Source organism: Dermacentor andersoni, chromosome 6 (genome assembly GCF_023375885.2).
Source record: "Dermacentor andersoni chromosome 6, qqDerAnde1_hic_scaffold, whole genome shotgun sequence".
Taxonomy (NCBI): Eukaryota; Metazoa; Arthropoda; class Arachnida; order Ixodida; family Ixodidae; genus Dermacentor; species Dermacentor andersoni.
This window is the reverse complement of record NC_092819.1, coordinates 164,672,148-164,697,219: the sequence shown is the minus strand read 5'-3', so window position 1 is coordinate 164,697,219 and position 25,072 is coordinate 164,672,148. Positions and strand designations below refer to the sequence as shown.

At 44.7% G+C, this 25,072-nt stretch overlaps 1 protein-coding gene across 1 annotated transcript in view; it reads right to left on the bottom strand.

Annotated features, from left to right (window-relative positions):
- Positions 1-23,191, bottom strand: part of Galphai (G protein alpha i subunit) — a 138,385-nt gene extending 115,194 nt beyond the window's left edge. The window contains exons 1-2 of the mRNA XM_050172284.3: positions 22,340-23,191; positions 5,427-5,469 (exon numbers count right to left, since the gene is read on the bottom strand). Of these exons, the coding sequence (XP_050028241.1) occupies positions 5,427-5,469; positions 22,340-22,460 (164 nt within the window). The 5' untranslated portion in view covers positions 22,461-23,191. The remainder of the gene's footprint in view (positions 1-5,426; positions 5,470-22,339) is intronic.
- Between the last annotated feature and the right edge of the window lie 1,881 nt (positions 23,192-25,072).

The window sequence follows — 25,072 nt, the reverse complement described above, 5'->3', positions numbered from 1 at the left end:
AATTGCAAAAGTTGGCAGGTGCATATATGTGTCTTCACTATTTCCTATTTAACTGCCTTTTATGAGTCAAGTCAAATTACACCTGTACTATAGTGCTCTTCTGCTGATAGGACAACATGAGATGGCAGACGTTTTTGCGATAGCAATTATATGGACACCCCAGGCACATTTCTGCCATCGCTGTAAGCGTCACCGTGAGGTTCCGTAAAAAGTCCAAGGGCGATAAAATCCTCGCCACGCACTGTATGTGCGAGTAAACGTGTGAGCGTAAGCCAGTGATTGCAGCTCAATCGTGCACACACAAGCGAGGAAAGCAGGGAGAAAGCGTGCCATCTTCTGTCGAGCGCAGTGCTCCAGGGGAAGGGTAGGGAGGGCGGGGGGGGGGGGCATTCTACTTTGGGCAGCTGTACCTTGAAAGCCATCTGCGACGGGTACAGAATCCGCCTAGCGCTGTCTTTTCACGGCTTAGTTCGCGTTGATGTGAGAGAGAGCATGAAGGCCAATTCGCTCACTGCTGCTACCGCACTTCCTCGCTTCAGCATTTTCATAGCGAGTTTCCATGGTCATCGAGTAAGATATGCTCATGTTTGATTGTGCATGTGTGACACCATGCTCGTTAACTTAGTATGTCTATGTTTACAAGCGTATATGGCCAATTAAGATACTGTCCTTACTACGCATACAAACGCAGGACCGAAAAATAGTCTCAAAAATCAAACAGTAGGAAGAACTCATTCCCTCCGAAAAACTAAGTTTATTAGGCTTAGAGTGGATTTAAAAATTCTCTAATAATGCCCTGCCTCACATTGAAGCTATCAGATTTGCTTGGATTTGTGCAAGAGTGACGTCGGTCGAGAGCATAACCTCGTTGGCGACCTATGTTACCAGAGATCGCCATGGAGAGCGAAGAAACAAGCCACATTACTTCGCACCACTTCGCTTTCGCAAAACACAGGAGGTAGCACGAATCACACAAATGCAAAGCCACACAAACACACACAAAGATGCTACATCATCTCTGAGGCACACCTGCTGTCGACACCACACAAAAAATAGCAATTGCAACTTAAAAAAAAAAGAAACTGATCCCACATTAAAGGGCCCTTCACCTGGTTAGGCCATTTTGAGCTGACAGGCACCGAGCACACAATACGCGCTAACGATCGTGTCTGCTAAGTATTACATTGCTACGCGCCACAGAGAGAGCTGAAATTGCAAAACCGAATACAGTTTGCCCTTCTCGCAGGCGCCACAACCCCAGCTGGAGAGTTGACGCATATCGCACAAGTGCACCTACATACATGGCAGTGCTGTGACATCGCTCATAGTAGCACGTGATTTTGAGAATCATTCAAGGCAACAACAGATATTTGTTTGATCTGTTGGTTCAATAGGCAAATGAAAGTTTAGAGAAACAATAAAGAACACAGAAACTGAATGGCTGCATGTTTTTGCTTTACCTTGCACTGCAGCAAGAGAGATGTACTTCTGTTTTGTTTGCTTGTTCCCATGTTGTGCTGTCACGTGTGCAGACAACGAAACTCATTTTCTACTGTGGTCCAGCGTGCGATTATGCTCTGCGATTTACTTGTGTCTGCCTCAGTGTTCGTGTAGCACTGACTTATCCACTAGTCAGGTGTTCTTCTTGTTCACAGTGCACAATATCTTGCACTGTGCGCAATGATACAAACGCAAACAGCTCGCACGCAATACCGTCAGTGGAAGCGCACCACAGTGCAAAATAGTGAGGGAAAACAAACGAAGGCGGGGCACGTGACATATGTGTCATGCGATCCTCGAGCTCCAGTATGGAAGGATGCAGGGAAGGAATTTTGCTTGAAGAGGCTAGACGGGACAAATGGAGAGAGTCTCTCTCTTGGCAGTGGCGCTCGTCTCCTTAAATCATGGGTTCACAGCAGTGAAATATCTGTATCTTTGCTATTATTGAACCAATTAGAAAAATTCTTGCACCATAACGCTCACTAGAGGACACGTAACAACTTCCAGCGCATAACCTAAATCTGCTATGTGGCCTGGTGAGGGGCCCTTTAAGCGATTATGACAATAGTGCAGACTGAAAAATGGAAGAAATAGTACCATCCTATGGAGCTTTTATCAGCTAAGGAAGAGCGGGCATCGCCTCCGAGATGACAGCATGGCGCATGCTCTCCATTAGGTTTATTCGTTTCAGCCAAGTTCCTCTGCACCTAAGCCTTCAGTTCCCCGAGGTACAGCAGTGCACCCCGCACTCCCGTGCTTGGTTGTACGGGGTGCAAGGCAAGGTGCCGCATCGGTGCAGTGCACCCTTGAACCTTGCAGTGAGTGGGTGCAGCCTGGCACCACCTGCACCTTCTCATTTGTGGTGGTGTGCACCTTTTCTGAACCAAGCAAACATATTGATAGCGTGCACCTCCCTATCTTGGAGGCTATAGAGTGGGCCACTGGAAGCCAAGCCTGGCCAAGCCAGTGGAAAATCCAACATGGCAGCCTCCAAGATCGGACAGCGTGGCTCAGAATGAGCAATTTCGTATGGAAAATCTAACCCTGGGGCCAAACTTTGTCCAAAAAATCATTCACAAAAATGTATTAAAGCTCTATGGGAGCCCTGACGGTGCATTTATAAAGTACGGAATATTCATCAAGTTCGAATTTTGGAGTCCAAAAAATCTGTCAGCCACTGTAGCTGTCCACTTATTTGCTATTGCGATCGATGCTTTGCCTTTCAGAAACTGCAACTGTTTCTCACATAAGCATTTATGCAAATGTGGGGTTTAATGTCCCGAGTTGGCACAGTAGGTTATGAGGGACACCATAGTGGAGGACTCCAGATTGGCTCACAACCCGAGTTTCTTTAAGGTGCACCTAGCTCTTACATTAAATTCCCTCTTTAAATGCGGCCACCATCACACCCACCACCTCATGCTCGGCAGAGCACTCACCATGCCTCACCAAGCAATGAGCACTGCCCAGCCGTTCTACTCATCGCCACACAGGCAGCAGATCTCGTAGACATCAACATTCTTTACACAGGAATGTGCATTGAAAAGTATGAAAATGCATAGCAAATATATCAAAAGCTTTTCTAAATGAGAACATCCTCAACAAAGTTTCCCAAGAGTTTTGTGACATGCAGTATTGCTTAACTTTCTGTGCCGATTTAGTATCCAACTACTAAACCCTTGTTTGATTCATCTGATGCAGTCGACTTCCGTTAATTTGGCCTTGATAAAACCAACAAAATTGGTTAAATAATCAGGCAGGTCTAATTAAACAAGACTCTCAGAAAGATTGCCAGAATACACTGCTCATTCATTTGGAAGTATTTTCCCAATTTTTAACAAGCCCCTTAATGAAACGTGCACCCATTTTCTTTGTTTTACAGCGAAGATGTTTATGGAAACCCTGTGCAGTCGTTGTCGGGCGTCACTAACAAGGGGCGACGTGACCTAGCAAGAGGGGAAAAGGGGGCTCAACAGGGGAAAAGGGGTTAGAGTGACCCTTTCCCCCTGTGAGAACGCTGTCTCATAAGCGAATCTTATACAGTTGCCACAAGGTGCGATTTCGGTGATCAAGTCAGATCGGCATCGAATTTATCGACGATTGCTTCCACCCTGCCGCAAAAGAAACAAATGCTGGCAGTTTGTGGTGCGCCAAGAGTTTTGTGACATGCAGTATTGCATAACTTTCTGTGCCGATTTAGTCTCCAACTACTAAACCCTCGTTTGATTCATTTGATGCAGTCGCACGAGAACGCACGAGAACGCCTCACGTTCCCGTGACACCTGCGATCACGTTCGCGATCATGTTCTCGTGACGCCTGCGGCAAAAAGGACGTTCCACGTCCGCCGCCAAGGTCTGCGAGTGGTGGCGCTGGCTAACACTCCCAGGGTTCTACTAGGACACATAAACACCCAAGAAAGTGGATGGGGAAATGACGCCGCGGTAGCTCAATTGGTAGAGCATCGTACGCGAAATGCGAAGGTTGTGGGTTCGGTTCCCACCTGCAGCAAGTTTTTTCATCCTTTTTAAGTTGCATTAATTTGTCGTTTCTTCATTTCATTTATTAAGCACAAGTAATTTCCCCTATGTTGTCCTTGGTGTCAGTCTTTGTTGGCTTCTTATGATATGACTAATAAAAACCGGGCCCCTCGGTTAACCCCCTTTCTTCTCGTTCATTTTAGGGAAGGGCAAGACCAGATACAAACACGAAATCTTAGAAGCTTTTCACATTGAAAATGAGAAAAAAAATTGTGCCAGTGAGACGTCTGTGTTTAACAAACAAGGAATGTGCTTACCTATTGGGTAGGTAAAAAATGATTAACAAAAAACTGACATTGATGCATGGGTATTGGGAGGAGTAGAAGTGGCATATGCGTCGGCTGTTTTCGCACGGTAATGTGCTTTCGAGGTGTTATCCATGCACATGTCTTGGGAGGAGTTAAAGATGCGCATGCGTCGGAGTTTATGTGCGGCAATGTGAATTTCAATAAAGTATAGTTGAAAGCCCAGTGTCCGTCCGTGTCTAACGCCTTTTCCTTGCGTGCGCGTCTTTTGTGTTTCGCTGGTACCCCCCTTTTCAAGTTCATGCACCAACTGGCCCAAGAGCTTGCGCTAATGCAGAGAATCGGTAGCACTGCCACAGCCACAAAACGGGTGAATAACAGCTTTGCACCTCTCTGCTTGCAATTCGCATACACCGGGAAGGGCGAGAGAGGGAAAACAGAAAAACGTTGGTGTACTTTGATTTAGGTGCACATTAAAGAAAACCCGGGGGTAAAATTTAATCCGTAGTCTGCCACATGGCGCACCTTAAATGCCAATTTCGGATTTGGCATGTACAGCCCCATAATTAAAATAAAGCTTAACATTTCTGCCACAATGCAATGTGCCATGTGAGTCCATGGCTCATAACAACACCTCAAGCAAAGACGGCTCTGTGTGTACTAAGCAGACGAACAGCTGTTGTGCACGCAAGGCAACATTTACTGTCAGCTCACCACTCTTGTATTGCACTAAGCACCGAAGAAAAACATTCTCTGTCAACATCACCGCTAATTATTGTCAAGTCAGAACAAAGTCACAAATTGCCAAGTATATTCTCCTTGTATTTTAGTCACTGCAGCACAGCAAGTGTTCTCTCAAGGCTGTCACTCCTTCAGAATACAAGGAAGTCCATATTTGCCATTAAATAATGAACTAGGCCTGAGCAGACACCATCAAAATCCACAACTTCATGGCAAGCTGGTGCAGGAACCACAAGACGTCACTGCCACCAATTTCGTTTTTTTTTGCACCTTTTCTCAAGGTAAGAGGGCCTTTTTTGTATTGTAGAAGCACAATTTACCCACAATACAGCTCCATGCATTTTCCTCTTTAGTGACCCTCTAAAGATGCAATGCACATTCAATCAAGAAAATGGCACTCACTTCATTTGTTTAACGATGGTGCTCTTCCCAGACTCCCCAGCACCTGCAAAGCAAAGGAGGTACGGCACAAGTCAGTGAGCAACCACAGCAAGAAGAGTTGGGGAGCACAGGCTTTGCACACTAGCTCAGCACCTGCAACAGTGTCCACTGCCACAGCAAGCGCTTTCCTGCATTCTACACTCCATGGGTGCCACAACTCATCCTATTTAAGATGGGGTCATTCACACCAACTAAACTGGGTTGCACAACTCTCATTGTGGCGCCAGAGCCGCTCGGAAGGGCTACCTTTTCATACAAATTTTTTTCACCATGCTATACCAAGTCATCCACACAAGTTGGCCATCGTTGGATCCCTGAAAGCCCAAAGCACATTGCAAGCAATCCTTTCTCGTGTGTTCATGCACACTGCTTCCCTCTTTTGCGTAGTACTCAGTGTCACTTATTTCTTGCCGATATTCCACTACACTGGAAACATGGAAGAATCCACTGAATATTCCTCCGATTCTGCTAAATATTCACACATGAAGTAATGAAAAGAAATAAAATAGAAAACAGCAAACGCACATTTCTAAGAAGCAAAAACATTTCTTGTGATAGTGAAACAGTAAATGCCAGAAGACTCTTGCAAGAACAACCAAACACTTGCAACACAAAAAGTGACCAAAAGTGGTCCTACAATGCCTGGAGTCAATGTTTCACCAAGGGAACTTGGCAGTTATGCAAAGAAAAAGCGAGAAAGAAAATATAAAACTCTGTGTGCCAGTACTTTGAAGATAAAATCCCAGACTTCGTCTGGCGGAAAAAATTATGGAAGCAAAATTCGTTTTGCTTGCAACTAATTTGATGCATTCAATGACACGGAAATAACCGTGGTCCTGTAACACTTCTGTTTGGCTATTGCTATGATTTCTTTAGATATCACAACAAGGGCCGGTGGCAAGAGCAAAACTATTGGCAATGCAACCACTACTCAACACTACTTCGGCAAACAAAACGTGTCCATCACCTCGAAAAGTGAATTGGACGAGCTTTCCATTTTAAGTGACATCAGCTGCTTTGCATGGACATTTTGCGAGCTGCCACCACCTAAATTTTCTTTTTAGACTCTCCTACAGCACTTGCATGTTCTGGTGCCATTTGTAGCTAAGGGGTCTGTGCAAAGGGCTCATCCCACATAAGCTGTCGTCTAGTCCCAAAATGTTTGTCATTCTTTATTGGTGGGACGTTTTTCTTGCTCTTGGTTAAAGGGGCCCTGAGCCACTTTTTATTGAAGAGGAGAAATGAATGTGAAGTTAAAATAGTCTTACTTCAATGCATTCAGAAGAAGCGGACTTATGGGCAATAAAATGTGGCCTTCGCGGTGCTTCCACTCCTTTAATGCCTTGCAGTGCAAAGGCTACCACGGAGCGGGGCATGCCCACAATACTCTACCTTCTAAATGTCACCCTGGCACAGTTAAAATTTGATTTTGGGTGTTAACGTAGAGGCCACTACTTCCGATTTTGGCACCTACAATGCGCCAGCCATATGCCAAATGCAGTTGATCTCAGCTAGCTGCAGCGCACTTGGCCAGTGGACTCATCGCAGCACCCCACGGCAGCCACGGTATCTCTGCTAGGTAGCAGGCTGCAGCTACATGCAACTGTAGTGCATATGTGCAGCATCTGCTTTGTGCACGACAGGGCTTGAGCTCATATGCTCATAGCTCATAGGTTCATATGCTACAGTCTGACTATGCTATGTGGTGCGGACCGGCTTTGTTCTTCACCAGTTTGACCACGGGATAGTAGCCACATCCAACTTGTGCATTTTTTAAGCGCTATCAATTAGTCGGCCACGGCCTTCTCTAACCAGGAGCGGCCAGGAGTGACTGCACGCTTGCCAGCGTGCATGTGGTCCGATTTTAAGGTTTGCATGGTTCAAGCCTGGTTGAGCATTCCAAGCTGGTCGAAATTAGCAAGGCCTCCTGGCTACGACCCTGATAAGCAGGGTGGCTAAAGTGTAATTCCTACGAGGGTGGCCGCAGCCAAGCGTGAGCAGACGAGAGTCCGATTCTTTCAGAAGTATGCAATTATTAGCGAAATCCGAAAACACATTTTGGCTAACTTCAGCCTGCTTATTAACTTCGTCTCTAAATATACACAGTAACAGTAGGAAGAAGCGCACTGCTCCACACCTTTCTTGATTGACGTCGGCTATTGGGCAATAGCAGCTGCATGTGGGAATCCGCTTTTTTACAAAATAAAGCATTCAAAAGAGTGAGGAGCAGGCTTCTGTTGAAAAGAGTGAGAGACAGGTGATAGCACTCCGCTTGTAAGCTCCACACAAGACAGCAAAACTTGGTTGAGGTGTTCACTGCAGCGTATGCTATCTGCGGACAATGTTTTTTCACCAAGCCCAAGGGGTGGTTCAGGACCCCTTTAAGCTATAGCAGAAGGATGCACGGGGCACGCATAAAAAGTCGCGGACAGTGTGTCAGTCAAAATACAGCTGCTGCCATGAAACTACAGCAAGCAACACTATTAGACAAAAGTGAGGTGGTACAGGATAATTACCATAATGTAATGTCTGTTTTTGATCCTGCCAGAGGTGTAACGTTTAAAAGAAACATAGACAAGGTGCATTCGTGCCTCACAAGCTTGCAGAATTCTCTCGGCTTTAAAGTGAAGGAAAAGCCAACAGTTGTTTAAGAGAAACTGTAGGCTTCTTTCTACAGGAATAGTTTGATGTACTGAAAGAGCACTGTCTAGCAACAATGCAAACTCATTTACCGTATTCAAAAAGTGTTGCCAGGGCCCTCTAAATGAGTATTGACAGAATACATTAATGTGATTAGAATTCTTTGCCTACTTAGTGTTTTGAGCCTATCAATTTATCTATCTATCTAGCCTCTTGTGCAGGCCCAGTCCCCATGTTGTCCGACAGCTTGGGTGATTAGGCAAGTGCTCGTGGCCATGAGGCAGTCGTGGTCCTTCCATCGTCACCATTCGAGCTTCTTCGACTCTCATCACGCCGTCATCATCACTCTACCCCGACCCAATGATCAAAGCTTGGGACACTAAGTATGTGCTTGTGATAGTGATGTCGACGTGGTTGTTGCATTGTCGTCTTTCCAGCTTTGTCATCCAACTCTCGTCATGCTGTCATGATGCCATCGTCGACAAGCATTCATTGTCACACCATCATCGTGATGGCAGTGTGATCATTCCATCACTGTCCCTTGAACTTCATCATCCAACTCATGCCTTGCCATCGTCATCATGCCAGCATTGTTAAGCCACTGTCGCTATACAGACTTCACGATACAGTCGTCATCGCATTGTCTACATACAATTGTCCCGGCATCATCATCATTGTGTCATTATCGTACAGTCGTCACCATGCATTTGTTGTCATACAGTCATCATGATGCCATCGTCATGCCATTGTCACGCGGTCGTTTTACCACTGAGATCACTTCAGAAGCACCATTCGATTATCGACATGCCCTCATCTTCATACCACTTTCGTCTTTTTTGTTATTCACAATTCTATCTTAATCATAGTCTCGTCATTCCACCACGATTGTGATCCCGTTGTCATGCCGTCATCATCAGAGCATGTTTGTACGGTCGCTGTTATGCATCTGTTGTCATACCGCCGTCGTCGTCGTGCCACCATCGCTACTCCAGCTGTGTCATCTAGCCGTCGTCATAATCCCATTGTCTCCATGCCACTGTCGTCATGCTGTCGTCGTTATACCATGGTCATCATTTAAGAATGGTAATCTCAACGTGGTCATGCCACTATGCTCACACGCGACCTACACAAGCGACTGTCATGGCAAAGTTGGCCGATACTGGAGACTGTATTCCACATATAGCCGAAGCAATGAAAATTGTTTAAAGAAAAAAAAATACATTTTTAAGAAAATTCGACAAACATTACTTCAGCAATATGGTGTGTCGCAGTATTGCTTGCGTGCATTACTGGCAACGGTCATCGCGAGATGCGTTCTGTCACAATTTCTTTTCTCATGTCTAATTTTTTGGACAGCTGCCGAACCAGTAATCTCACTATGGAGCCTTAAGTTTCGCAAAAGCACAACAAATAATTACATTACCTTTTTATGTAACCAGCTCAAAACTTGCACACAGGGCAGCCCAGCTGTGGACATAAAGAAAGGATGCTATGCCATTGAAACCTTGTGGCGGTCTCCTAGAGCCAGACACTCCCGACACACGCTATGGCCATGCTTCTGAATGCTGTCCATTCAGCATTCAATGAGGCAGGAGGGGAGAGCAGCTTCCCTCTGTTTGCCCACGTGGTAGCTTTCGTATGGCATTGTCTAGAGTAAACTACCACGCAGAGCTGACAAGCAAGCTCTTAAAGGGGTCCTGAAACACTTTTCTATCTGTAGTGTCGAGCAGAAATACGGACAGGAAGAAACGAAGTGGACAGGACAAATGCTCACTTACAAGTGAAGTTTAATGAAAGGTTTTCCAAGAAGCGGAGAGGCGCAGTCAGAAGGCAGATACAAAGCTCATACATATAGTAAGTAAGTAAGTGCTTTATTTCCCATATACAACATACATTTGAATATGGACAAGTCTTGTGGAAAAAAGCCGCGTCAGCAGCTTGACTAAGTCCTAAAACCCATTATATGGCAGCAGCAGGGCGAACAACAGTGCATGTGGAAAGGATAACAATAAAGCAGAATAAGACGAATAAAATAATGCAAAAGAAACAAACACAAAAATTGATAAACCAAAGCTAGTTACTTAGCTTACATATTAAGAAATCAGCAGTATGGAGAAAAAAAAGATACGACACTCAGATCAGTCATGCATACTAACAGCAGATGATGTTGCAAAAGTAATATTGTGATCTACAAGTACAAAGTATTAAGCATAAAACCAGCTCTAGCAGCAATAACAATTATACAGACTAGTTAATGAAGACTAAAACATCGATATCATCTGCAATCAGTGTGTTAAGCAGGACAGGCAGCGTAGAAGCAATCATTTGCTTTCCATAATTAGTGTGCGGGTGCATTACGTACCAATATTCTGGAGATCGTGTTTGATAATGGCGTATGTTCTGTTTAAGGTTAGCTATGGAACGGATACAATTATTATATTTACACTCTAACGTATGGACGAACTAACCTATAAGTGTATAAATTATGCGCTTCGTGTATTTTCAGTTCTTGGAAAAGAGGTTCAATTGGGAAGTCCCACGGTACATCACATATCACACAGAGAATTTTTTCTGAATTATGAATAATCTACCTATATTTGTGACAGATGTGGCACCCCAGACAAGGCAGCAATAATTCAGATGACTGATGAAAAGGGAGTTATATATAAGCATTTTTACATGGCGTGGAAGGTACTTAAGGGAGAAAACCAGTCCAACTATCTGTGAAAGTTTAGTGACAAGTGATAATATGTGGATAATAATAATATATTCACGTGCAAAATGTGTAAAAATGATAACGCCCAAGGAGATAACTAATTTTTTTATCCGTCTGTGCAACTAACAGGACACTGACGCACGTGGCAGATTGTGCATATATCTGGTGAGCCTCCACAGTTTCACTCACCAGTTTGTCATTAGGCTTCACTAGACTTCTGTCGTTAGCAATTCTAATAACAGACTGGTGAGGGCCAGATATATGTACAATCTACCATGTGTGTCAGTGTCCTGCCTGTTGCGCTGACGGATAAAGAAACTGGTTATCTCCTTGGGCATTAGCATTTTTACAACTTTTGCATGTGAATATGTATGAGCTTTGTATCTACCTTTTGACTGCGCCTCTCCACTTCCTGGAAAACTTTTCATTAAACTTCAGCTGTACGTGAGCGACTGTCCTGTCCACTTTGGTTCTTCCCGCCCGTATGTCCGCTCAATGACACTGCATCATGCACCAACTGGATGAACAGCCTACGCTTCTGAACTTTTCTAACTATCATAAAATGGCCTCATTATTAAATACGTCGTCTCAGGAATCTCATGCCACAATTATTTGTCTAATAGAAGTAAAAGTGGAGTTATCGCACCAATCAGCAGCCTTCTCTCTCAGCAGCCTTCTCTTTTTGTCTCCCCTAGTGCACTGTAAGCTACACAGGGGAGAGGGGCCAAGGGGGGCAAAGCCCTGCTCGAAATTTGAGCGTGTCTCGGCAGAGAAATACGGTGAAAGGGCAGCACGCTATTTCAGGGGCCACACACAGCACATGTGCAACTGTCGTGCATAAGTGCCCAGATCAAATATGTTGTTGTCTTTTTGAGACATATATTTATTTATTTATTTATTATTTATTATACAGTCCCGCATTCGCTCAGAGCATTACAGTGGGGGGGAAGTAATACATATGTTAAACAGTTGTAATTATGGTTACATAACAAAAAAAAGAAAACGGTGACGAATAATGCAGTGCAGGCAGCATAACTACCCCAAAACAAGAAGGAGAAAAAAAGAAGAAATGGACTATATGTACATATATACACACATACATGGGCATACATGAACATATGAACACATATACACTCAGAAATACATATAGTAGGCAAGCAAACGTGAAAAATAAAAAGAAAAAAAAGAGAAATAACATCGAAACACGCAAAATGATCACATGTCAAGCAGTTCATTGAAAAAGGCTGAATTTGATGTTTTAGAAACGGTATCCCGAGGCAGAGCATTCCATTCATTGATGGTTTTGGGAAAAAAAGAATACTTTAACAAGTTCGTTCTTGACTTCATTGGCCTTACTTTTAATGGGTGTTCACGGCGATGGGATATGTAATGCGGGTTAAGCATGTATTTTGATTTATTAATGCCAGTATTGTAAAAGATCTCGTGAAAAAATTTGAGACGCAAGCAGCGCCGGCGTTCGGCTAACGTCGTAAGCGCTAGGCGTATTTTCATTTGTGTGACGCTACTAGATCTGCGATAGCTCCCAGTGATAAAGCGTGCCACTCGGTTTTGCACGCACTCTAAGATGTACTTAAGGTTGTCCTGATAAGGGTCCCATATCGTGCACGCGTATTCAAGAATAGGCCTTACGTATGTCGTGTATAATAACTTTTTGGTTGCCAGAGGACAGGGATGAAAATTTCGAGCCAAGAACATTAGTGTGTTATTCCCTTTCGCGGCAATCTCTGCAATGTGATCCTGCCAAGTAAGGTCGCTTGAGAAGTGAACGCCGAGGTACTTGGCCCCTGTTACGTTCGAAATGGTCGAATTATTTAGCCTGTAAGAATGGGAAACGTCAGTTTTTTTTTCTAGAAAAGCACACGTAGTTGCATTTTGATTCATTTAGTGTCATGCACCAAGTGGTACACCAGTTCGAAATTTTATTAAGGTCCTCTTGAAGGATTTTGCTGTCATTTGAATTGTTTATCGAGCGGTAAACAACGCAGTCATCTGCGTACAATCGTAGTTTCGACTGGATGTTCTTAGCTATATCGTTAATAAAAATAAGAAATAATAACGGCCCCAGAACAGACCCCTGCGGTACTCCGCACGTGACTGGAACAGCTGATGAGCAACATCCATTTGCCACTGTTATCTGTCTGCGATTTACGAAGTCGTTAATTAACCAGTTCATTAGGTCAGCGGGAATTTTTAAATGCTGAAGCTTGTGAATTATACAATCATGCCGTACCTGATCGAATGCATTTTTGAAATCTAAAAACAAACAGTCAACGCTAGTACCTTGATCTAATGCAGTTATGTCAAAAGAGAATTCCGTTAACTGTGTGTCACAAGAAAATCCGGCGCGAAAGCCATGTTGTTCTGTGTAAAAAAAGTTTTGCGAATTCAAGTGCCTTATTAGGTTGCTGTATACGATGTGTTCCATAATTTTCAAAGCGCCGCATAGGAGAGAAATTGGGCGATATTGTTCTAAATTATTTTTCGGTCCTTTCTTATGGACAGGAACCACAGGAGCAAACTTCTATTCGTCCGGCACGATTCCTTCGGATAATGACGTCATATACATTGTATGAAGAAGATTGCTAAGAGAACCAGCACATTCTTTCAGCATGCGATTGGGTATGCCATCAGGACCTGTCGCTTTATTTGTGTCTAGGCTGGTAAGGATTTGAAAAATACCATGAATTGATAAAGTGATATCGGGCATTTCCTGAAGAACTGAGGCGCAAGACGTTAAAGGGATATTGCTCATCGCTGAATTAGCGGAAAAGGTGGACCTGAAATAATCGTTGAAAGCAGTGGCTTTCAATTCATCATTTGTTATCGTGCCATTGTCAGACGTGATACATTGTATACCAATTTTCTCTTTCCTGGTTTTTTTTGGCAAGCTTCCATATAATGTTGTCATTGTTTCGAATCTTTGCGTCTAAAGTACTGAAGAAATGACGCTTCGCTTCACTAATTTTCGATTTACAAATTTGCTGGACAGAAAATAATTTTTCACAAGTAACTGGCATTTTACTTTTTCTGAGGTTCTGAAAAAGACTGTTCTTCTAAGGAGTTGACGGATTTCGGGGGTGATCCATGGTTTATCTTTCCGACGTTTGGCAGTTAGAAATTTTGGTGGTATGTGCTCTGAAATTAGTGCAACTATTTTATCTTTCAGTACGCTCCAAGCAATGTTAACATCTTTTTCTGAGCAAACCTGTGAAAAAGCTGGAAGAAAATCAGTTAATTCACTGTTCATTGCCTGGTAGTTTCCCTGATCATAAAAGTATATAAGTTTTGGAGTAAGCCGAGCTCTATTTTGGTGTGGATAAGAAATGCTGGTTAAAACGACAGCGTGGTCGCTGATACCAGGAACACAGATGGGTGGAGACACCAGATCAGTTTCATTTGTGAAGAGGAGATCGAGGGTGTTGGATGACAGAGCAGTAACTCTGGTTGGGGACTCGACGCACCGAGTCAGGTTGAAGCTACTTGTGAGGTCAAGCAATGCAGAATGCAACGATGAGTTTGATAAATTGGTCGGCAGACCGCCGCCCCAGGACACGTCTGGTAGGTTGAAGTCACCCCCCAGTAGAACAACGTCACAAGAAACTGACGCCAGTGCTTCAGACAGGCTAGATATAGCTCTACTGTCATTTCCAGGTGGCCTGTAGAACGAAGCTATTATAATTGTCCTACCAGTTTGTGAAGCAACATTACAAAGGACAAGCTCACAGTCTATGTTGCAAAGATCGATCGGCCAGCTTTGCAAGTTATCTGAAACAAGTATAAATACGCCCCCTCCGTGTCTGTTCCTGTCCGAGCGATAAACCGTGTGGCCTGTTGGGAACACTTCAGCATTTAAAACTGTGTCATCCAGCCAAGATTCAGTGCCAATGATAATGTCCGGACAATGCAGTGAAATTACGAGTGCAAACTCGTCAGCTTCATTTTTTACGCTGCGACAGTTAATAATTATAAGCTGCAAACTTTGTTTGTCATGCGCAGAACGGTCAACTTCGTGGGTTTGCTATGTATTGCACTGTACTACCTCTTTTGCCTCGTTATCAAAGATGTAGGTGCTATTTCCAATATTCAAACATATACATGTTTCATTTATATAATCTGAAATTAGAGACTTATTTCTGAGAATGTTCAAAGCGATCATAAAATCAGCCAATAACTATAGGTGGGTCAGCTGCTTGTGATGATATTGCATAAGCGAGAGCAAACAATTCTTTGCTGTTTTTAACATGCCTGATGCATGCAGTACAATATTATTTGGCTCACATGTTCCCAGGAGCCTCTTGCACGGTGTGGCAATGTTTTCTTTCTACGTACAAAAACTGATTCAGGGCTCCTTTAAGCTGTTTGTAATAACATGTGAACCTCAACTCCACTTTCAATGATATGGCGAGTCTCTCCACATACAAAGCCACACTAAACTTGAGGTGCGCTTTGAATAAGTGGTATAATATGGATAAAATGCAGGGTCACATGCAGATACTTTATTTTAATGCTCAGAAATACAATTTTTTTTATGTGTCAAGAAGTCCTTTGTTGGTGTACTGTCTATAATTTATAAGAATTATGAATTTAAATATAACACATACCTGCCAACCTGAAGATTTGGAAATTCATAAAGCTATCACGGAGGGGGGGGGGGGGGGGGGGGGGGGCGTGCACGGCAACACTTTCTTTTTTTAAGGGATTTATCTTTCACAACAAGCTTACGTTTTAGCAGCCGAAAGTGAAATCCATGTCTTGGACAGTAAAGAGCGAAAACTTCACTCGGGCACAATTTATTTTTGCAATGATTTTACTGTTGCCGATTTTGCCTGCTTTTTCTTAGAAACTTTTCTGTGTAGGTTTACTTAAAGCAAGTACCACTCTGGTGCCCCTTGACCATCAGCAGACTTTCGAGTGTTTTCTCACACACAGATGAGCAAAACTCCGAGTTTTGTTCACAGTGCTGAATATTCTTTCACATTCAGCATCACTGTGGGGAATGGAGAGAATACCCAGCATAACCATTGAAATTCTGTGGAACCTGAGCAATCCGGCAACACTTCGAACACTTCCTAACTGCAACCACTACACGTCACACCTTGCCTCATTCAATATGTCGGCTGGAACCTGATATGCATGCCAGTTCGCAAACTCGACTTCAAGTGCGTCGATTGTTTCTTTTGATTCTCCACTCTGGTGGGGTAGAATAGCTGGGAACGCCATAATAAAATGATGTATGCTGTTGAATGAAGCAGTTTCCAGAGCTTGTACTTGAGAAACTTCAGCCATCTTGAGATTAAGTCTTCTAGCGGGAATTCGTGGCAAATGTAATCGCATGCTGCTGTTAAGTACAGACGTACAGCAGGGAACTGCTCTCTCTCAATGCAGCTCAGTGTCACAACCACAGAGTAGGTTGTGCTGCCAATGACTATGTCTTCATCACCTTTCTGGATCTTTGCAGCTCCAGAGTCAACTTCCAGCAATGAATGACATGCCTTGAAAACACCTCACCGTACAAATCTAGTCAAGAGATCCTCGAAAAGGCGGTTCAAGAGGCCCCTCAGTACATGCATCTGAGGAGCCCGTGCCTGAAGAAGGCAGTTTGCCTTCTCAAAAAGCGGTATAACATTTTGGAGAAAAAGACAGCATGCCCTGTTTAACTCCGATGACAAAAAGTAACAGGCGCTCGTCACGGGTCACATAGCTGGCTTCCCCAAAATCCTTGGTATGAAGTTTCAATTTTTTTGCATGAGGTCCAGAATGAGCTCCTTTCCTCTTCAGCGAGAGTTCATCACTATCGGTGCCTTTTCCCAAGGCCTGCAGCAGTCTTGTGAAGATGTGTAGAGAATTTGGGATCAGTGCAGGGTTCTTGGGGGTCTGTGAGGAAGTCTTCGAAATTTTGTATGACTCCAAAAACAAGCTCTGCTTGTTGCACTGCTTTGTTTCAGATAAAAAAAGCTAAGCAGTGGTTTCCCGTGGTTGAGCAGCGTTTTCAAACATTTTCCCAACGACAGCCAACGCGTCAGCGAATGCTTCAACATCTTTCTGACCTCGGCGTCATGCATATTTTGGAACTCTAAGTCGATCTTTCTGTTTTGAGCTTTTCTCTGGGTAAAGAAAAAGAAGTCAACCAAAGCCTCATCAAGCTTTACAGGAAGACTTGAAGCTCCTTTTTGGGTGGCCAAGTTGGCGAGATGGCACAGGCAACCAACCTCTATCAAACCTGGTTGAGCCTCTCTCAATAAAGTAAAAAACACTGTTTTTACTTTATTGCGAGAGCTATCAAAGGAGCGTGCGTTGCGAGCATTCTCTCGTAGCCCCGAACGTGTCTGGTAGTCCGGTAACCACAGGCAAGCTGGTCATTTCAGCAAATGACTGGAGGCATAAACTCAAGCTGATGAAGGAACTTTAGCGTAGACGTACATGAGCGGCCTGATCGGTCTGCACGGTCCAGCCACTTGACGGCGCAGCGCTTAACCAGCCAAACAAAGCGCTAATATTGCTCTAACCAAGTGCAAAACATTTTAAACATTTATAAAAACAATGTGTTGATGATTACAGTCCTGTGAAAAATGCACACCAGCAGCAAAGAAGAATACACTTCGTTACTGCTACTGTGTGTGGTTGAGCTCTGTGCCACCAGGTGGCTGCACCGTGCAGACCATTCACATTTGCGCTGCTTCTCATCCCATGGCTCATCGCGTTACGGCACAGTCAAGCTGCCAGATCCTGTCCCATTGCGCTTGCTCTAATACCGGACTCTTGAAACGCCATTGCGTTAGTAATCTTCCGGTGTAAAGTGATGACCACAAACGTGCAAATCCTGGCATCGATCGGATAGCGGCAGTCCGATGCGCAGCAGCCAGTTCGCTCGTATGCTGCCTTGCAGAGGGACACGATGTCGCAGCTTGACATATTGCCAGTCGCTACGTTTGCAGTCCACAAGGCAACAAAGTCCAATCGTAGTGTTTGCGAAAAGACTGAGACCGACTCTGACTGCGGAGCTCTCGTCAAAATGGACTACGTTGTAACACAAGCAGACGACACTTGCTGTGTGCCGGAAGTGCTTAAGTGTACTGAAAAATTGTTCTTGGGCATTCTCTTTATGTTACTTTCTTTTTATAAAAATAAATGAACTAACATTACAACTATTATGAAGATCATTTGTTTACCATAAAGTTGGAAAAATTATCAATCACGCACTCTGGTCAGCCAATCTGATAGCTCACCCCACTGACGTCTTATGGGTGATTTCCGTCATATGGGTAGGGGCGGCTTAAAATTCCGCCGAGCAGTGTGCTGCGATCGGCGGTGATGTGCATGTTTAAAACCTTATAATAAATTACATGCTTTACGCGGAGCACTTAGATGTGTCAATTAATGATCAGAAGGACCTACTCTAATGACTCAGTACGTTTGTAGAAAATCGTCAAAATCGTTTCAGGGTCTCCTTAAGCTAGCAAAGCAGCATTGCATGAAAGTTATTTCACACAATTACTGGAACGCTTAGTCATTTTAACATTGCTGCAAGAACGTTCGAAGTGATGATGCCAGGTACTCTCAATCTAGCATTTTATGTTTCAAGCCAGATCTTTCTCTCATGCTGCCACATTACTACCCAAAAGCCATCCCCATGCCGGACAATAAATTACGCTGTCATACTGTGCTTGCCAAGCTGTATGCACAAACATTCTTAACTGAAAAGCTTCGATGGACTGTTTATTCCTGAAATCACTTTTAACGTGATAGCGTAAAGGCCCCGTGTCACAGAAAATCTGCTATCGGCGTCCCACATCGACCGTCGTTTCAGCACAAATCATTCCAAACCACGCATACCCAACCATGCAGGCCCTCCATGTAGTGAAATGAAGTTTCTGAACTAATGGAATTTGTCAGAGCAAAATATTCCAGAAAAATCGTAAAGTATGACCTACATACAACCTACAGACATGACAGCGTCAGATTGTAACGTGAATATATGAGAAAACGTAATTCTGTTATGTGGAAACTGAAACACAAGCCCATTTTCCAGCGTTCTTTAATTTCATAGTGCGGCCATGGCCTCCGAGATCTGTGCACAGAAATCTCAAAGGCTGTAAAGAGGCGCACCTGCTTCCTTGCAACACCTCCAGATGGCGATCCTTTCCGATGCCTCATGGCAAACTGAAGAGTTTGCATTTCTACCAGAAGGCTCGTCTTCATGCAGTGTTCCCCACCAGCGTTTCCTGGTAAACATTACGGTTCCGTAAGCTGCAGTTGCCAGGAAGCTTGAGAAGCACTCGGGGATGTTTGAATGCTACCATGTTCCACTCTTAAAAGGCGTGGCTTAAGCGTCCTCCAAATTTTTCAACACAGACAGACATGGTGCAATTTAATTTTAATGTTGGTCTGTTTAACCCTTTACAGGACAATGGGATATATACATCAAGCTTTAATATATGTGCATACAGGCTTTTCAGCAGCAAAGGGGAAATTTATCATTTGTTTTGGTGCTGGGGCCCTGTAACGTAAAACTATTCCAATCTATTTTTATTCCAAATCGGCCAAATCTGACCTGATAGGTCAGAATTGTTTGGGTCCAGGCTATATGGGCGGGCGCCATGCCCATGTGGGCAGAGCTCGAGCCATTCTTACCCATCACGGAGGGCTAATGGCCAATTTGTAATAAAAGCAGATTGGAATAGTTTTACATTATGTTGGCACCGACTTCTAACCAAAAGTTTTCAACGCTTAATGTGAGAATAGGTTTGGGAACAAGTGCCGTCTAAAAGTCTGCAAAATCCAGTAACATTTCTTTTTTCACTGTTGGAGGGCTTACTGAGTTTGGCCCACATTTACTTGCAAGGAAACGTTTTAAGATGCCCTACAAGTTATTCCTTTTTCCTGCATTTAGATTTACATCTTTTGTATCTTGAGGTGAGAGGTAATCCACAAAACTTGCTATTATGAGTGCGCATGCAAAAAGGTGCTGATGCACGAAGATTTTGTTTATGGCCTCTGCTTTGCCACTCTGTCCACTGTGCTTCGGCCATTTTAGGAGGGAAGTGGTTACATATAATTTTTCGTTGAGACACTTGAAGGTCAGTGGGACAACTGAGTCACACTTTTTAAAGCTAAATGGCATGTTGTACATAAGCGTAATTAGTTGCAAACTACTTCTAAGTACCTCCTTTACTTGCATGAAAAAAAAATTCCAGAGCTTTGGTTCACGAGGGAAGTGATCAGAAATAATTTGCATTGAGGCCCTAGAGGGTCAATGGGACATAGACATCCCACATTTTCAAGTAAACGGCTTGGTGTAGAGAAGTGAAATTTCATGTAAACTATTTCTAAGCACATTTGTTCAAACCACGCAAAATATGTTGAAGTGTGAAGCAATGAAATGACACCGACCAAAAGAAGCATTAAAAATAAATATGAATAATCTTGCGACGACGCTGCATGACATTGCACAAGCGTGAGCAAACAATTTCTTGCTTTTTTCAACGTGCCCTGCTGCATGCAGTAAAATATTACAAGATTGACTGGGAAAGCTCAAAAATTATCGGCCAAGAAAGAAACCTGAAATCACGGCTGTATCTGGAATCGCTGGAGATACAGAAAACACGTCACATGCTCAATCAAACTGAGGGAACACTCCCCCTTTCATACATGTGTTGCTTATGCCATGTGCTGAAGAATACATAAGCTTGCATGAACTTTCCTTCAACCCATTGTGAACAAGGCTTCTGTAGCGGAGCCTATACGTCTTGAAGTTTTATTCATTTTCATTACTTCTTCTAGTCAGTGTCTGTCGTTTTATTGCTTCATGTTTCATCCCGACCAAACAGGCTTTTGTCGAATTCTCGACTTCAAAAAGTTCAAGTGTTTTGTATACACTGTCCTGCAAAGGGTTAAAGTGCAAGAGTTACACGATCCCCTCTATATATCCCAAGAACCCCTGAGCTACGAGATGCTTTCGAGTAAGTTTGCCTGCTGTAGAGAGCTGATCTCGCAACGCTGTGTTCAGGAGCAGAACACCAGTGATGCAACAAGGCTAATATAAAACTGTGCAATGAGGGACTACTTCGGTAGATGACGAGCTAACACCATGCCCCAAATACATGGGAAGCAACACAACTTTTCACTCGTGGCCAAGGGGTAATGCCAGGCCAAGCCACTAAGTTGTTGACGGCAAAGAGGCAATTGCGACGTTATGTTTCCTTGCGAAAGGCACTGCATGCGAGACTTTAAATCGAGTACTGTTGCATAAAACCCCGGTGGAGGGCGAGATTTATGGCAAAAGCTGAGAAAGGTTGCGGCGAGAATTCAGCAATGGCGTCTGATCACCGCACGGGTGAAATCGTTTTCACTTGCGGCGAGCCCGCCACGTAGAATTCGGCAGAGGGGTTCGCGATCCGCACACATGGCCTCATTAATTACGCAACGACACGGAAGGCAGGGCAGGGCTGCCGCAGGGGTCGTGACGCGCGCAGAGAAAGAAGGCTTCCTCGGCGCGACGACCACGAAGTCGGGGGTGCCGATGCGTTACGGCGATGACGAGCGCGTAGACGTAGCTGCGCGCGACAAGAACGCCTCGCCTGCTCCCTCGGCGCGCATGCACTGGTTCGTGCACGAGCCTTGGGCGCGGGGTAGGAAAACACGGCGGGCGGTCACAACCCGCCCCCAATTTGCGCCTTTCCCAAAGCGATTCCGTAAGGAAGGCTCCACATTAAGCGTGTGCCTTCGAAATCTTGGCAAGTTGAAGGGCATCCTTGTTGAGGTGATCGATGGACACAGCTTGCAAGCGGCTACTTACGCAAAGTGGCTGCGACCAGCACCGGGCTCGTAATCGGCAAATGTTTCAATAGACCGGTCGATTTCTGCGCCGAGTGCGAAAGGTGTTGCGGCAGCAACTCGGAGCGGATGCGACCGAGACTGAGTTTATTAAGCGGCGCCGACCATCCCGTCCGGACTTCGCACCGTGCTCTGCCCATAACACATCTGTTTCACGAACTGCGCCTGGAGACAGATGCACGGCCAGTGTGATCACGCAGGCGATGCGCGCCGCCGAATCGGGGGGACACGCGGCCACCGTTCCTAATGCGTGCGAAAGGAAGGAACTATTCGATAAAAGGCGAGAGTGCCAGCTTTGTTGACACTAGAACTATAAGACATGGCTGGCCGCTTTGCCTATCAGCTTCGCGGACGCGCTTATCGCTAGCGCTAAAAATCAAAAATCCCTGAAACTCCCGCCGGCGTACGGCCAGCCGGCCGGTTCACCAGAGCTGGTCGCTGCGGTGGGAGTGGTTGATTAGGGCTAAGCGCGAGCTAGCGACATCGCTTCTTGAGGCACGCGCACTGGTTGCACACGAGTTGGAGAGCCTCGTGCGGAGACTCAGGGCGCACGACATCGGTGCTGCAATGACAACACTCAAATGCACGAGCGCGTCTACGGGACGTCAAATGAGAGCGCGCAAACTTGACAGGTCGGGCGAGCGCCGGTAGTGAGATCACCTACCCAGCAGCAGGAGCTTGACTTCCCTCGCTTGTCTTTCGCCATCAGCACGAAGGTCCCTGTCGATCTTTTTGGAGCGCTCGGCAGCCTCCTTGTCGGCGGCGGTACTCACAGCACAACCCATGTCGACTGACCCGGCGGCTGCAGCAGCGCTTGCTAGGCCTAACCGGTCGACGCTGTTTCACACCACCAATTTATCCCCCACGATCGTTTCCCTTTCCGGTGCGGCTACGGCGGTCGTCGTCACTTCGTCGGACCAGTCGGTTAACGCACGTCTGGAGACATCACAGCCAGCGTTTAGTAACTGTGCCGGGGAAGCGCTTCGGCACACTGTGTCCTAACTGGCAACAACCAACCGACAAGTCCGGCGAATGCACAAGTTTTCAAACCTGTTGCCGGATATTGCCGGATGTCAAAGAGGTGCGACGCGCACCGGAAGTGCGCGTGTTCATCCGCACCTACGATCCGTACCGCGCGCTTGTTGATCTTTGACAAAAAACTCCTGCTCAGTTCGCTGCCTTGCCTAGCCTTACCATGTTTCGAATTTTATTACCTCGGTAAGTGGCGAAGTGAAAGAGCTGAGTTAATTACGTTTTTTTTTTTTTACCAACAATACCGAATGATGTTACGCACTCTCGAGACCGCGAAATCGAAACCAAATACGACAACCGCAGCCGGCGGAGCGCACGCGCATAAAACCCCTTGAAGTTTAAGGGGCTTTACACGCACAATGTGTGAACGCAATCACGTGCTCCAAAACTCATCTGCATACGTGTGCTAATCAATAATGCTGATGCCACGCGGGACAATTTAGATCGCGATCAGGCCCGACCCTGATAGAATTTTGCTATCGCGATTGGCACCCTTCGTCAGCCTGCGCTAATGAACCCGTCGCGATGGAGAAATTCGATCCCGATCGGACTCTATCCCCATGGCAATTTCCAGTAGAAATCTATATTGGTCTTATACGAAATATATAGGTCCAATAGGAAAAATACAGGTCCCATAGCAGAACGTACATGTCCCATAGCAAAGAGTACAGGTCCCGTAAAGATTTTTTGCCAGTCCTGTATCAAGGTAATACAATGTTGTACGAGAGAAATAAAATGCTTTATGGCTCCCACTTGAAGCAATAGAAGTGGGGATATAAACTTGCCATGGACAAATGGAATGCTTTATAGGTGCCAATGAATGCAATAGAAGTAGTCATCATCATATGAACTTGTATTTGCAGTCTTCCTCGACAGGAAGCCAACTAAGCAGGTTGAAAACACAGAAGGCGTCGCTTTAATAAAGCAATTATGCGTCCCAAACTATGCATGTTGCATAGAAGATATTCAGGTAATGTTTGTTGTTTCACTGCATTATTTCGTAGAGATTCAGAGCTCGCCACCAGCACATCTGTAGGTACACTACATGATGCCACGATTCCTCATATAAGCGCTGTACTGTGTGCGAGCTATTTGGCAAGGCAGCAACTACGATCAGCCAAGTACTGGAGGGTACCGCAAGAAAGCTTTGCTTTAAGATGAACAATCATTTCACCTTTGTACAACGAAGCACTACAACGAAGCACAACGAAGTACACAGCACTCCTATCCACACCAGTGCACTTATAAGCTGATAGGCCAACAGAGGCTATCGTGAGTTTTATCAGTGTATTAGGGCTATTTCATAATCTAGTAGGCCAATACCGGCTATCCGTTTTATTATAGTGTGTCAGGTCTATTGCATAATTAAATAGAACAATAACGGCTAGCAGCTTTGCTGGTGTTTCAGGTTTATCATTTCATAATCCAATAAGATGAAGCCTGTAAAAACCCATAAAATATTTCTATTGGAATTTTTCCTATGGTCATGATCGGTGTCCCGTGTGACATATCGGTGTAAAACTCGGCATCAAAAGAAAAAAGAGATGATAATGAGGAATTGCAATATATATTGCAATATATACGCAGCTATAAGAAAAATAAAGTAAAGGTGACCTTGTGGTGAAGAACTTGCCCTGAGTTCACATAAATGCATGCGCAGACCTGGCTGTGGCCGCCGTGATCCCCCTGTTAGATTGTCATCATCAGGCCAATCAAGAAGGTCACGCAAGAGATATATATATATGCGGCCTGTTGCTCTATTTTATAACGCTTCCTTAGCAAAAAAGTCGGATAGAAAAACTAATAGCATATGGATTATTGAACATAAACTAATATGTGCTAAAGGTGTATGCGTACACCATTAGACTATGCATGTCTGCTGGGCATCTAGAAGACAATTACTGGACAATCGGACGTCGGGAGAATATTGGCACATGTCCGCGGATGTACAATGGACGTGCGAAATTGGTGGTCAAGACTCCAGGGAATGTCCCGTGGACATAAAAACCGGATATATGGGTGTCTCAGGGACGTATTCGCGATGGGTCGATGGATGCTATGAGCGTCGACATTGGAACGGGCAGGTAGGTGGCTTGCGCTACCAAGCTCTTGTTGTTATATTACCTAATGTACTACCTATGTTTAAAAAAAAAAGGAAAAAATAAACACGAAGAATTCCCGTCACCAAACTTTCTGAACCCCTATTGGGAACTTTGTACGTCTCCGTCTTTTTTGTCGTTTCCCTACTTTTCTTCCACCAATCTTCCAATCGCATCTTACTGCAGACGTGTTTACTTTCCCCCTGCTCTCGCTGAACCCAAGGGCTTCGAGGAGTGGTGCCTAAATCGACCGCTGCAGGCAGACA